Raw genomic sequence first — 12,485 nt, forward strand, 5'->3', positions numbered from 1 at the left:
CAGCCAGCATGCCTGGCTGAGGAATTCTGGGAGTTGAAGTCCATGAGTCATAAAAGGGCCGAGTTTGAAGACCCATGCTGTAACTGCTAGCTCTAAAAATCCCCAGCCTTACTCCTCCCATTTTCTTATCTCTATGATTTACTCCCTTTGCACTGCGGCTGGGCTAGGACGGTGCGTAGGGGCGTGTCTTCGTCCGGCCCCGCCCCTTCGCCCGCACGTGGGTAGCAGAGCCAGGCGAGCGGTGGTACTGAATCCGCCATGGACGAGCGCGGGCGAGGCGGGTCAGCCGCGGTGGCTGAAGAGGAGGAGGAAGAGGAGGAGGAGGAGGAAGGCGACGCACTGGAGCAGCTGGCCAGGCGGCAGCGGAAGGAGAAGCGGCAGCTGCAGGGTGAGGGTGGCGGCGGCAGAAATCTGGGCAGCGGGAGGAGGGTCGCTGAAATAGGCTTAAAGCAGGGGTCTTCAAACTTGGCCCTTTTATGACTTGTGGACTTCAACTCCCAGAATTCCTCAGCCAGCAAAGCTGGCTGAGGAATTCTGGGAGTTGAAGTCCACAAGTCATAAAAGGGCCAAGTTTGAAGACCCCTGGCTTAAAGCTTGCAGGGAAAACCTGTATCCCGAAGCGGGCTACTGCGCTAGGTTGGCAAGACACGCTGACCCAGGATTTGCTCCGCCCAGTTTTATGACACTGATAACCTGCTTTTTGCCAGGGTAGCAACTTCTAGATGTCCCTGGCTGGTTTCCAAAAACTAATAGGGTTGAATCAGGTTAGTATTTGGGATGAGAGTCCATAAGAAAACATCAGGGTTAGATGGAAACACGTCCAGAAAGAAGGCAGGGACAAAGCACACAATGTTGCCAAGATGATTACATGGGCATGTCAAAAAACTGAGCTCAACTTGAAGGAGATCTTATCTTGTTTGGTCCAGGAGCTCAAGTTGGTACATATAGCATTCCCTCTTCGATGCAGGAACAGGTAGGTAAGTTGGTCTGAGAGAACAAACAGCCCCGACGTCCTGTGAGCTTCCAGGGTTGAAGGGGCAGACGGCCTGAGGTCTCTCCAGACCTGCTGGACCACATTAATCATAATACCGCTCTGATTATAATCCTAATGTACTGCATTAAGCTATAAAATAACTGGATGGGTGGATGCATAGTATGGACAGTTCAGTTGTAATTGGCTTATTTGTGGTAAGTTTGTCATGTAAGCAGAGGCACAGAGTTCTGTGTACCAAGGCTAAGGAGCTTTTGTGGATTTTAGCCTCTTCATGAGATCCGTGGGGTGTTGTTATGAGTGAGAATGTGCAGGTGTATACTGTATATGTAGTCTCTGCATTGGGATTTGAGATGCCTCAGTGAGGAGCTTTACATCATCTCATAGCCTTTGACATAGTACTTGCAAAAGCTAGAAGAAACTTCTGGATGCTTCTGCATGTAGTCATCTTGTATAGCACATCAGCAGCAGCAGCTTCCAACTATTACAACTGTGAACTGAACCATCAGTGTGTGGGCAAAGCCAAGTGACATGGCTGCTTCACTTTTATAAACAAAAGTGTTGTGTTGCTTTGCAAAAAGGTTCCTGGGAAAATGTTTCCCCAGAGCATTTGTGAACATACAACGTATGTGTTGTACATGCATGTGCACATATGCACACAAAGCCCAGGCTGAAAAGGAAATGGTATAGAAAGTCTCCAGTGAAGCCATGTGAAAAACAACAGAAATGTGTTGCTTATAATAGTAGCATCATCCTAACATGTAATACCTCTAGTAGATAAATGTAAAAAGAACAGATGTCTTAATAAATCTGACATAAGGAAGGGCAATATTCAAAACCCAATAGAGCCTTTCAGATTTTCTGGCTGTAGGACTCCAAATCAAAATTGCAGTGTGAAATGTAGGAATGATTTAGATGATGAAATATTACTAATTGCTTTAAATGTATTTTGTGTGTTTTTTAAAATAGCATCCTAAATTAACTTGATGCTATCAGAACTGCAATTACAGGCGTTTTCTTGAGCTACTGCACCAATATGACAGGACTGGGATCATAGAAACTCATGTTATTACATCCTCAATTATCCTGCATTATCCCATACAGCTTGCTTCCATGCATGGCAGGGGAGAGAATGATGACAGTGTTGCTGCTGCATAAACTTTTGTGTTGTTCACGTAACATGAGACGCTGCCGTAAGCTGCAGGCCTTGCACATTGCAGTACTTGGAGCAAAAGTGACACCTTTATTTTAGTTGTGATTAATCAGATCTTCTATATAATATTTTTTTAAAAACTCTTTTGTACAACATGGTTTTGGAAATCCTTATGTTTATATGTATACCACTTTTTGCAGCAACCATGAGCCCAGTATTCTGCAATATTCAATGGTACATAATTTGTATTTTATTCTGTGGATGTATGCCACTTAGAATCTGAATTGGGAGGCCTGCATTGCTCAGTAAATAAATAACCATTTCTGTTCACACATATATCTTTCCATCTCAATTTTTAAAATCAGTAGGGGGAATTACAAAAACTAGGAATAGTAGGAATTATTGAAAAAAATGTAATATTTTATTTAGAACAAGATGTTACTTCTAATAGCATTCCCTTCAATTCTACAATTTTCTGCTGATTATGCACCATTAAGTCACATTAAGTTGCAGCAACCACATAGATAGATTTCATTATCAATGAATACTGCCAGCAGCCTGATCCTTCGTGACTTCCAGTATTGCTGGTATCTCTTTTCTTTCTTTCTACTTTAGTAGCAAGGTTAGTAGCAAAAGCAACTGTTGTAGCCAAAATTACAGTTTTGTCTTCACAGGATAGGTGGAAAGAATCCAGATCAGGTCTTGTATGATGCACAACTACATGGACTTACAGTCTCACATGTCACATATTCACCAAAAAAACCCTATTTCCCATCAAAACTCAGGTACCTCAAACTAATGAGCTGAATTGTGTTCTGACTACATAATTGTAAAACTCATAATACAATCTACTTTTAATCATGCATGTCAATTTCATTAATTCCATTTTATGTTTTGAACTGTGTTAGTAGGAAGTAACGTAGTAAGACACAGATAATTTTTCATTGTTTGAGAAGGATGTTTTCATGTGTAAAATAATTTTTTTGTTAAACTCAGATCATGAATAATAACACAAATATTTTAAGATGTTTTTCATTTGTCTCACCTGTTTTTGCTTCTGTAGCCAAAATCCAAGGAATGAAAAATACTGTTCCAAAGAATGATAAAAAGAGAAGAAAACAGTTGCTAGATGATGTTGCCAAGCTAGAGTCTGAGTTGGAAGAAAAGCACAAAGAGGAACTAAAGAAGTTAAAGGAAACATTACCTGAACAGAATAAAGTATGTAGCATTTATTTTTGAGAAACTATGAGTTTGTTGTATTTTTAGTTACTAAAAATGTCTTGTGTTCTTAAAGTAAATATTGCTAAAGACTTTTTTTCATTATGAAGATTGTTGTCTTTTGAACATATTTGCAAGCACTCTTTTTCTTATAAATAAAACCAATGAGTAATCGTTGAGAAATACAGTTGGAGACCTTGCAATGATCTTGTATAAAATTTATATGAGTTTGTGGAAGAATGATCGTACAGCTCTAGAAGTCCTAGATGGAACCTCAAGGTCAGATGGAAACAGTTATTGTTAGTAAAACATTCTGTGTCTCTAACTGAAAGGGAATGAGAGAATTGGCCATTGCAAGAAGGCAGCAGAAGATATGGAGAAGGGTGCACATAGTCTCAGGAAGAAGATCTGGCACAACCAGCCACTGCCTCACATAAGGCCAGGCTGGGTGTATTTGTCAGTATTGGGAGGAAGGAAACTGTGAAGGACAGCTTAGATGGCAGAGCTTGTTGAGTCCAGAGCGATGGGGCCTTTGTGCTGTGGCACTGGGATGGCTTGCTATGGCATGGGGTTTGAGGTGGCACTCAGCAACGGTGGCAGTGCTGGTGGTGCGGAGACTGAAGTACGAGAGCAGTGACATCTGGTTTAGACTGTTGAAGGACATGGGCCTCTATTTCAGCTTTAGCACCGCCACAGCTGGGTGGGAGATAGGCAGTGGGAGAGTTGAAGAGGAGGCAGTCCCTTACCTTATTGAGCCTCAGGGCTGGTAGGGCTCAAGGTAGGAATGGTTTGGATCAGGGTGGATCCTTTACTAACAGTCAGAGGGATTCAGTTAATGATGGTAACAGGGACTGCTGAGATTTCTGTTGCTAAGTGAAGCAATCATGTTACATATTTTACGATTGCATTGTTTAACAGCCAAAATTGCAATCCCAGTTACTGTTGTAACCTATATTTATTAGCCTTGTGACTATAGTTTTTCTTCTGATTATAGTAGGAACCTGATGCTACATGTTAATCAGGTGCATAGAATTTCTGATAGATAGGATTCTCTGGTTGGCTACTTACCAGTAGAGAAAAGGTCTCTCAAGCTAACTGATAAGTGGAATTAGCATCGAATCATGTAAATGAATGATTACAGAGAATGATGGCTGCCGTAGAAACTATAAAATATCACGAGGCAGTGAAGGCTATGAAACTTTACGCATAGCTTCTGTTAAAATTGAAGGGCTGTTAGAAATTCTTTTTTTAAATATTTTAAGTAATTTTTATTTATTATTTAGGAATATTTGGCAAGTCTAAATATTGCAAAACTGGAGCTTGAGAGCAGAGAAGAGAGCCAGCCTACTAGAATATCAAAAGCACAGAAAAGGCGGGTAAGATTATTTCAGAATTAATTCATTAGACCAGCCAGCGGGCCAGACGCATCACGATGAAACCGCGCCCACCCCATTGCTGGCAATGAGGAAAAAGTTCCGATATGTCGTGTGATGTGACATGACGTTGTGAGTTTGACATGTCTACATTAGACTGAGTAGGTTTTACAATCAAGTGCATGGTGTGATCATTAATGTGGTATCTGCTGGAAGATTCTAGAACATGATTCCAGGTCAATAGAAGTTATAATTAGAATATTTTAAGCACAAAAAGATCAAACATACACCTATGCACATCCATCCCTCAAGTGCTATGTTATATGAGGACTTTCAAAAAATATTTTTTTCCAGTTTGCAAGCCAAATTATTTCTCTTTTGGGAATAAGGGCTGCCTCCTTCCATATAATTCCATGCATATTATTCTACAAGACACTGAATTTATGCAGAGACAAATATGTAATCGTTTCCCCAGAAACCAATGGTTTCACAATTAAAGAGAAAAGTAGTATTCACAGAAATAATTAGGTAAAATTATGTGTGGGTTTGCCTGGATTTGTCCATCTGAAATTCAGATAGTCCTTCACTTACAACCATTTGTTTAGCAATTGTTCAAAATGCAGTGGCACTGATGTACGACCAGTCCTCCCGCTTAATGACTATTGCGGCATCCCCATAGTCACACAAACAAAATCTGAGTGCTGGGCAACTAGCATGCATTTATGACAGTTGCAGTGTTCTGGGGTCATGTGAATGCCACTTGCAACCTTCCCAGCCAAGCAAAGTCAATGGGGCAAGACAGATTTGTTTAATGACCACATGATTAATTTAACTACAGTGCCCAAAACTCATAAAATGAAATGCTGCAACTCACGAAACAGCCACTTTGTTCAGCAGTGGAAATTCTGGTCCCAGTTGTTGTCATAAGTTGAGGAGTACTTGTAAAATAGATACTTTCCAATCTACGACTGCCATATTTAAGGGTTAGTGGTATGTGGGCAAGGATCTACTTTTTCCTATTACTTCTTCCCATTATGTTATCCCTTGTTTTGCTCCAGATGATTTCCCATGCCTCCAGAGAGCTGTCTAGGGACTGTAGGATGAAGGAGAGATTCCTTCGATTCCAAAAGCATATTTCTACTAAATGTGATTCTGGATCCTATCAAATGTTTCTGATTTTTTTCCCCATGAAGCAACAATAAGAGAACTCCTTACAACCGGACTGCCAAAATCTGATAGCTTAACTTCTATAGCGTTCTGCTTGTATTTCACTGGTGAAAATATACTAGCTTGCAAATAAATGCCACTGATTAATAACAAAAGAGAATATTATTATGAAACATGTTTAACATAACAAATTACACCATTAAAATCCCTCTGGATATTGTATTTTAAATGCTGTGAAATATTATTCAGAGATGGAATAGGAAAGGAAAGAAAATCACAAAGGATAAATCTTCAGGCAAGCTATTTTGTTCTTCAGTTCAGCAAGCTGGACTTTGAAAGCATATGAATCTGTCTTTTCATTTGGAAGCTTCTTTTGAAAAGCAGATTTTGTGCAACTGAATAAAAGGTCTGTACAATATTGAACATACAATGTTGTAACTTAGTATTTTGCTCATTTTATACAACTCTGTTAGCCAAACTGAATCCATATACTACTAAAATTCTTCTTGTTATGACCTTTATCTGGGGCAGAACATTGCATCATAGGGCAACATTTTTGAACCAAGGTACCTTAGATGGACTAACGTTCAGAATGTGTTCGAAATCTGGAAACTAAGACTCCGGAGGGAATGAAATTTGGAAAACCTATGGCTGTTTTAGTGTTGCTGGCTGCTGTTGCATTGCTGGGCTACTACTACAGTCATGTAATCTTCATTCTCAACATTCCGTGTCAGGTTCCAATCTCACAGTCCATCACTCTCCCCACCCAGCAGCAGTCACTTTCCTTTCTGCAAAGGAAGGAAGGGAAGGGAAGGGAAGGGAAGGGAAGGGAAGGGAAGGGAAGGGAAGGGAAGGAAGGAAGGAAGGAAGGAAGGAAGGAAGGAAGGAAGGAAGGAAGGAAGGAAGGAAGGAAGGAAGGAAGGAAGGAAGGAAGGGTTTTCCTTGCTCCCTGCCACATTCCCATAAGAAAACTCAATGGGGAAGCCAGCAGTCAGAAGTTGCTCCTGCTTTTTGGCCTTTACTTAGTTATTTTGTTTCTCTGTTTAGGTAAGGAAATATCTCTGAAATGATGACCCAACAGGGTATGAATTGTCTAGTACAGGGGTAGGCAATCTCGGCTCTTTTATGACTCATGGACTTCAACTCCCAGAATTCCTGAGTCAGCTGACTCAGGAATTCTGGGAGTTGAAGTCCATGAGTCATAAAAGAGCCGAGGTTGCCTACCCCTGGATCTAGTATAATATCATAAATACCTGAAAAGGTTAAACACTGTAGGCTGTATTAAAATATGATATGGGCTAATGTAAAATTGCAGTGTTTTGTTGTGTTTAATCACAGGATAAAAAAGCAGCTCTGGAAAAGGAAAGAGAAGAAAGAATAGCAGAAGCCGAGATAGAAAATTTAACAGGGGCTAGGCACCTTGAAAGTCAGAAACTTGCAAACATTTTAGCCTTAAGGCAATTGGAAATTAAGCAAATCCCATCTGATGGTCATTGCCTGTATAGAGCTGTTGAAGATCAGCTCAAAGAGCTACAAAACGTGTGGACAGTTTCAACTCTTAGAAGTCAGACAGCAGAGTATATGAGAAGTCACATGGATGACTTTCTACCATTTCTGACAAACCCAAATACAGGAGATTTGTACAGCCAAGGTAAGTAAAAGTCTCCTATTTTTTTTAATTATAGAGAACATTAAGTATGCTTCAGACACTGAGCTGTGTTATATAAACTGCACAGCAGTGTTTTTCAAACTTGGCAATTTTAAGATGTGTGGACATCAGCTTCCAGAATTCCCGAGCCAGCGTACAGCTACCTATTACAAATATGCAGCCTAATATTCTGTCTTAATATGTTTATGTGTGTGTGTATTGTTTATATTCCACAAGCTTCCTTTTGCCATTCTTTTTTATCTTTAATTATTTCTTCTTTTTCCAATTTTTATGTTTTTAAAAGTGTGATGCTTTTTTCCTGCAGAGGAATTTGAAAAATACTGTTCTGATATAGCAAACACTGCTTCGTGGGGTGGTCAGTTAGAAGTAAGTATGACATGCTGTACTTCCTTATAAAATGTTTATGATGTTATAGGAGAGATATAATAGAAAGCACTAATGAGTTGAATTTATATTTCTTCTCCAGGAAATTTGGAGATTAAGACCTATTAGATAAGCAGGCTGCTAAAATGATAGTTTTTAGAATTTTCCAAGGTCTTTAAAAGAAATAGGGAAAATTGTTAGGCAGAGGATTGTGGTGAAAATAAAGAGCATTTTTCATATTGTTTCGCAGAGACTTTTTGGAAACATATGTCATGTTTAGATACTTAATTTTCTCTTGTTTGCTGAGGTTCTTACTTGGCCTATAGAAATAATACAGGTAGTCTTCAGTTAAAGATGTAATTTGGATCAGAATTTACATCACTAAACAATTCAGTTACAGAGTGACTGCACTGCTTAGGAATCCCAATCCCAGCACTTCCTATTGCCATTATTGGATAGTGTCAATAAACAAGAAGTACATGTTTTTCTCCAAAGGGCTGTAAAAAGTTCCCAGCCCCCAAAATTTAAGAGATGGGCTTACTCTTTCATTCACTCTCAGTTTACATACAAGTGTGTTCATGCCAGTGTTCTAGCTCTCTAGCTAATTAAGCTACATTCTGGCATTTTCAGGAACATGCCGACATTCAGAGGCAACCTCATGCTATCCAGGCCATTAGATTACAAAAGCAGCCAGTTGTTGTTTTTGTATGTATGTGTGTGTGTAGGAAAGTATGTGGTGGTGGTGGTGTGGGGGGTGGTGTAGGGAAAAGGGAGATAAGAAAAAGCAAGCAGATGGAGGAGACTCCATAATTTGAGACTGACAACTATTACAGGCAGGCAAGAAGGCTAACAGCCAACTGTCTGGACCACAAGCTAGGCTAAGCAGCATATCTGATGGGATTCCTGCCTGGAGCTCGGCTTAGGAGTTCAACTAGAGTGTTCAAAAGCAATACTGCTTATGAACAGAACTTGGCGCTTGGCCTGGAACTCACCAGCAACCAGAAAAGGAACATCCACACTGAGGCAGCGCTTCATCCCAATCAGTGCAAGAGCATTTGGAAGGAGGCAAAACATGTATACCATTTTGCATACTTAGTTTGGACTGAATATCAAAGGACTGAGTAGTAAAGATGTATTATGTGGCAACATCAATTTACAAGGCCTAGGAGGGTGGAGTTGACTCAGAACGATAGCCTGTTTTGGGGGAAGGTATGTTTCACAATAAAGTACTGTGTACAGATCTGCTGCTCTGAGGTGTGTCCAGTCTTTGGAAAGCAAAGATCCTTCAAACTTAGCAATTTTAAGATGTGCGGACATCAATTTCCAGAATTCCCGAGCCAGCGTACAACTATCTATTAAAAATATGCAACTTCAATTGCAGATCTTTGTGGCCCCTTTCACCACCCAGAAGTTGATACTGAGGAGTTAGGGAGATCTCCTCAAACAATGTGATAAAGAAATAGGAAATTGCAGTTGGACAAGGAAGCTGGGAAATTCAGTGGGGTTGCCTAGCAGATGCATAAATACCACAGTATTCCATAGACCAGAAATAGCTTAATTTAAAGATAAGTCTTTTAATTAGGAATGTTTAAATATCTGGAGCTAGTAGAATTATGCGTTGTGTATGCTTTTGTAGAAATTTTTTTTGTAAAGAATACCAAATATAAAAAGATAAGATTAAAATGTAAATTAAGATGTAGTTTTGCTTTACAGCTAAGAGCTTTATCACATATCTTGCAAACACCAATTGAAGTAATTCAGATGGATTCCCCTCCTATTATTGTTGGTGAAGAATACAGTAGGAAACCACTAATACTTGTGTGAGTAAATAATTTAAACTTGAACTTCAAAACAGTTTTTATTTGGTTGCTTTACACTTGGATTACAATTAAGAAATGAACTGCAAATTATAAAACCACATGGCTCTAATTTGGCACCTTTTTCAGAGTTTAGAAACACATGCAGAGATTTAATATTGGCCTTCAAACTTTTAGGTTGCTTGCGATCACTGTGATCACCAATAACATTATGTTTTTGATAATAATATAAAGTAACAGAAATCAGTAGGTTGCTACCTGCTACTTTAAAAAGAAAATAACCCAAGAATAAAATGTCTACTTTCTTACAGAAAATGAACTCAGTTTAAGAAAAGAGAATAATGATTTAAGTAATGTCTTTCAGTTGTGTACTAATAAATAACTTTCAGTTACAAAACCTGAATTTTCTCATTCTATTTATTAACTTACTCTTAAAGTGAACTTTTTTTATTTAAAATAAATTCATTAATTTATCTTAGAACACAACTCTGAGCAGCCATGCAATCTTTTAAATAAATAACAGTGTGGTAACTTATATCAAGTGTGCATGTGCTATTTTAATTTGGTGGAAGTCCTTGTATTTTTCACATATGTTTTTCTTCTAGGTATATGAGACATGCATATGGATTGGGAGAACATTATAATTCTGTAAAAACTCTTTTGGAGAACACTGCAGAAAATGAAAGCTAATACACAGGTCATCAGAAGACATGAATGATGGCTACAATTTTACTAAGTGTCTCTATACAGGTCTTAAAATGAATTCTCAATTCTTTAATAAGGCATACAGGGTTATACAAACACACACATATATGCTATGTGTGTCTGTATATATGAGATCTGTTATCAGCACTATTCAATTTAAATCATGTTTTTTTAAAAAAATTCTGATGTGTTTCTAATGTCTCTCATAATAAATTTGTGGATTATATTGCCTTTCGTTTGCTTTACTTCTTTCATTTTAACAGGAAAGCCAGTGTACAGAATACATACATGCACAGACATGCAATATTACTTTGTGGTTCAGTTGTTATGCATACCAATCATGAAATAATTATAAAAGCAACTTACATGGACCGTCTGAAATTGCTGAGCTGTTATAAAATTTTTCAAGATGATTTGTTCTGAGTATTGAATCCCTGTTACTGAAATACTCATATTGATTTTATTTTGGGTTGTGGCAGGAGAGTACCTGATTCTGAAAAGCAGAAACTTTCATCTCTGATCATTAAAGTATAGGAAGCAGTCTTACCTTATTGATTCCTCTAGCTCAGTTTACGGTAATAGTAATCAGTGTAAAGAGATACTTTGCCAAGTCACCTTGGAATTGCCAGGAATCTTTCACAGGCAAAGCACATGCTTTTCCAATAAATTAGAATATTTCCTTTTCAAAGCAGATAATCCTTTCCTTATGTAACATGTTTATAGAATAGCTGTAGAAAACTCATTGTGTTAATATCTTTTAGATAGCTATTAAAAACCTTTGGTACGGAAAACTATCCTGCTTAAAATGAAGTAGTGCCTCCATGTGGGTATTTTAATTATCCCATTATTTTGAAAACAGGAAAGGTGGATTATAATGCTATAGAATACATATCGCCACCCACGATATATTTCAAGAATATATTTCCCTTGTAAATATATCCATATAATTCATGAATATACTATGATCCTGCAGGCCACTTCATATATGGTAATGACAGTATATAAAACTTCAGTTAAATTATTTTAATCTTTCATTTAAAACAAAGGTGTCAAACTCGCAATGTCACTTGATGTGTTGCGACGTATTCTGACTTTTTTTTCATTGCCGACAATGGAGTGGCCGTGGTTTCGGCATCACACGTACGGCTCGCAGGCTGGCAGTTTGATACCCCTGATTTAAAATATTCTTATAATTAAATTTGTTCATAGTCTGACTTTCAGAATGAACACTTTTTTGTTCACTCATATTGTACCTAGTATGTGCTAATACCTGAGGAGTAGATAGAATTTTATTTGTGACCTACTGAGAGTTTATATAAATATTTGATGATAAAAAACCCTTAATTTTTGAAAGGTTTTGGTCTGAATTTCTTGGAAAAAAAGGAAAAATACTATTACTGTGATAAACATTACTGGCATCTGAAAAGTGAAACAGTATAACTGAAAACATAAATACTGTGGTGGTAATGTTATTTTGAACCTTATTTCCATTCCCCTCCATTTGAACTGAATTTGACGAGTGTAAACTGCTTCCTGCCACTTTGAATGAAAGTTCAAGTGGTCTTCAGAACTGATCCATATTTAGAAACAGGCATATATTTTTTGTTATGAGTATACATACAGTATAATTAGATATTTCATTTGTTAAGTGTTATATATCCTTTCCATATGAACACTATATTGTCCATTTGGAATGGCCCCCTTCAAGCTATTTTCTCAGCTTACAATATGCTGCTGTTAGTGTTTGTGTGAATGTGTAGTGCTGCAGTGAAGTATTTTGTAAAGGCCCACAGTTAATTAACTTTAGCACTACAAAGTAGAAATTACAGAAAGCAAGGGATGATTAGATTTTTATTCTATCTTTATATTTGATCAAATCAAGGTGGCAAAGAACCTAATACCTCTGAACTTCCTATTTTCCTACAACAACCACCTTGTGAGGTGGGTCAGACAGGAGCCAGCTTTTGTGCCTAAAAGGCCTAGAATTAACAGCACTTTAAACACTGCACCAAATTGGGATGCTGAAATG

The 12,485-nt window shown here is 38.1% G+C and overlaps 1 protein-coding gene across 2 annotated transcripts; it reads left to right on the plus strand.

Moving 5' to 3' along the window:
- The first annotated feature begins 201 nt into the window (after positions 1-201).
- On the plus strand, positions 202-10,682 carry OTUD6B (OTU deubiquitinase 6B). Of its 2 annotated transcripts, XM_083358617.1 has the most exons (8): positions 277-388; positions 2,819-2,929; positions 3,208-3,362; positions 4,646-4,738; positions 7,241-7,553; positions 7,876-7,937; positions 9,648-9,754; positions 10,357-10,682. In XM_083358617.1, exons 2-8 carry the CDS (start codon positions 2,851-2,853, stop codon positions 10,439-10,441), a joined length of 894 nt encoding a protein of 297 aa, XP_083214743.1. In that variant the 5' UTR covers positions 277-388; positions 2,819-2,850; the 3' UTR covers positions 10,442-10,682. The 2 variants fall into 2 exon arrangements, with proteins under 2 accessions (XP_083214742.1, XP_083214743.1); XM_083358616.1 differs by lacking the exon at positions 2,819-2,929 and having other exon boundaries at positions 202-388.
- The last annotated feature ends 1,803 nt before the right edge of the window (positions 10,683-12,485 follow it).

This window comes from Vipera ursinii (assembly GCF_947247035.1).
Source record: "Vipera ursinii genome assembly, chromosome: 3".
Lineage (NCBI taxonomy): Eukaryota > Metazoa > Chordata > Lepidosauria > Squamata > Viperidae > Vipera > Vipera ursinii.

What these genes read in the sequence shown, in the direction of transcription:
- OTUD6B (XM_083358616.1), top strand. Translation starts at nt 259, where the DNA reads ATGGACGAGCGCGGGCGAGGCGGGTCAGCCGCGGTGGCTGAAGAGGAG. An exon ending in GGAGAAGCGGCAGCTGCAGG is followed by an intron (nt 389 to 3,207) that starts GTGAGGGTGGCG and finishes TTGCTTCTGTAG; the next exon opens with CCAAAATCCAAGGAATGAAA. An exon ending in CATTACCTGAACAGAATAAA is followed by an intron (nt 3,363 to 4,645) that starts GTATGTAGCATT and finishes TTTATTATTTAG; the next exon opens with GAATATTTGGCAAGTCTAAA.